General features: G+C 45.9%; 1 protein-coding gene across 1 annotated transcript in view; it reads right to left on the bottom strand.

Annotated features, from left to right (window-relative positions):
• TBX2 (T-box transcription factor 2) overlaps positions 1-2,500 on the bottom strand; it is a 37,705-nt gene that overhangs the window by 22,445 nt on the left and 12,760 nt on the right. The window contains exon 2 of the mRNA XM_060756799.2: positions 1,979-2,246. Coding sequence (XP_060612782.2) covers positions 1,979-2,246 — 268 coding nt within the window. The remainder of the gene's footprint in view (positions 1-1,978; positions 2,247-2,500) is intronic.

The raw sequence follows: 2,500 nt of genomic DNA, 5'->3' as shown, positions 1-2,500 counted from the left end.
ATGCATAGCTGGGAAAGGAAGAAAAGTTAGAACCATGGAGGCATTACTTTTTGACACATACAAAAAGTAATGCCTCCATGGCTCTAACTTTTCTTTCTTTCCCAGCTACTGGATTATCTCTGCATGATATGATAGAGGGAACCTTACTCTTCTGATAAGACTCTTTTCTTGTTCACATTGACCCATTAGGACCATGAATCTGAAGCTCAAAGACAGAGCCTCCTAGAGTTTCTGGCCAAAGAAGGTTAATGTGCACCTCAAAAACATCCACCATCTCTTGAAGAATGTTTCTGATTGGTCCCCTTCTGACTTTGACCTGTTTGGACCTCTGAAAGACAACCTGAAAGAGCACATTTCCTGAAAGAAGAACCAGGAAAATAAGATTCTGGCTGTAAACAGAAGGCCGGCTTCTGTCCTCTCCTTCTTGCCTTGTCTTTTATTCATGTTTGTATTTTGAAATGGTCATATGACTGGTCAAATAAATAAATAATTATATTATTATTATTATTATTATTATTATTATTATTATTATTAATCTATCTGAATCCTTGAGGACTGCCAGAGGGAAAGAGGGAAATTATGAGATCAAATTCCACTTGGGTCAAATAAATAAATAAATAAATAAATAATAATAATAATAATAATAATTACTATCTGAGTCCTTGAGGACTGCCAGAGGGAAAGAAGGAGGGAAAATGGTGAGGAAATTATGAGATCAAAATCCACTTGGGTCAAATAAATTAATTAATATATTATTATTATTATTATTATTTATCTATCTGAGTCCTTGAAGGTTGCCAGAGGGAAAGAAGGAGGGAAAATGGCGAGGAAATTATGAGATCAAAATCCACTTGGGTCAAATAAATAAATTATTATCATTATTGCAACCTAGGTGTGTTGTTGAAGTCTTTCAGGCCGGAATCACTGGGTTGTTGTGAGTTTTTTTTGGGCTGTCTGGCCATGTTCCAGAAGCATTCTCTCCTGACTTTTTAAACCTTCCAACCTCTGAGGATGCCTGCTATAGATGCAGGCGAAAGGTCAGGAAAGAATGCTTCTGGAACCTCGGAAAACTCACAACAAGCTACAACCTAGGTGGTTTCAGAATAAATGACTTGAATGTCTTTCAAATCATGGCTCAGGAAGCAAAACCCTGATTCCCACCCCCACCCCCCCAATGGGTTTGATGTGCCTGGAGGCAATACTTTTTGACCCACCCTGGTATTTAGGAATATAGACTCCTAGAGTTGGAAGAGACCTCATGGGCCATCCAGTCCAACCCCATTCTGCCCAGAAGCAGGAAAATTACATTCAAAGCACCCTGACAGATGGCCATCCAGCCTCTGTTTCAAAGCCTCCAAAGAAGGAGTCTCTACCACACTCTGCGGCAGAGAGTTCCACTTATGAACAGCTTTTACAGTCAGGAAGTTCTTCCTAATGTTCAGATGGAATCTCCTTTCTTGTAGTTTGAAGCCATGGCTCCATTGCATCCTAGTCTCCAGCTTGCTCCCTCCTTACTAGAACTTCTCCTCATATATTTATACATGGCCATCATGTCTCCTCTCAGCCTTCTCTTCTGAAGGCTAAACATGCCGGTCCTCATAGGGCTTGTTCTCCAGACCCTTGATATGGTAGTTTTGCACAGAGGACAGTTCAGGCCATGACCTGGAGCAACTTCTGCTGTTCTAGGTACATTCAGAACGTGTTTAGGACCCAGGAGGCAAAACTTTTTGATCCACCCTGGTGAAGACAGTTCAGGCCATGATCTGGAGCAACTTCTGCTCTTCTGGGTTCATTTAGAACATTTTTAGGACCCAGGAGGCAAAACTTTTTGACCCACCCTGGTAGTTTTGCATAGAGGAGAGTTCAGGCTCGGATCTGGAGCAACGTCTGCTCTTCTGGGTCCATTCAGAACTTTTTGAGGCCCCAGGAGGCAGAACTTTTTGACCCCAACAAGGCGGGGGGGGGGGAGTGTACTTACGAAGCCGTGCTTGTCGGAGATGTTGTTGGTGAGCTTGAGCTTGTGGAAGGCGACGGGCTTGGCCATCCACTGCTCGCCGGTGGCCGGGCTGTCCGGGTGGATGTACATCCTCTTGGGCATCTCCGGGTCGGCCTTCCCGGCCACCATCCAGCGGGAGTTGTGGAACTTGTAGCGACAGTCGTCGGCCGCCACGATGTCCATCAACAGGATGTACTTGGCCTTCTTGTCCAGGCCGCTCACCCGCACTTTGAAGGGAGGGAACATGCGCCTGGGGGGGGGGGGGGAGAGGAGAAAGAAGGGGGCCAAGGGGGAAAGCAGAGTCAGTCCCTGCTCGCAGGACAAGGCTCTCCCACGGAAAGGGGCCCCCAGCCCCGCCAAAAGAAAAGTTAGAGCCGTGGAGGCAAGACTTTTTGATCCACGCACAAGGAAGGCCTGCGTCGCCTTCCTTGGGGAACAAGGCTGGGAGACTCTCTCTGGGACACCTTTGGGGCACCAGAAGAACTGGGTCACTTTGACGCAAGG

This window comes from Anolis sagrei, chromosome 11, assembly GCF_037176765.1.
Source record: "Anolis sagrei isolate rAnoSag1 chromosome 11, rAnoSag1.mat, whole genome shotgun sequence".
In the NCBI taxonomy this organism is placed as follows: domain Eukaryota; kingdom Metazoa; phylum Chordata; class Lepidosauria; order Squamata; family Dactyloidae; genus Anolis; species Anolis sagrei.
This window is presented reverse-complemented; position numbering and strand designations above follow the sequence as displayed.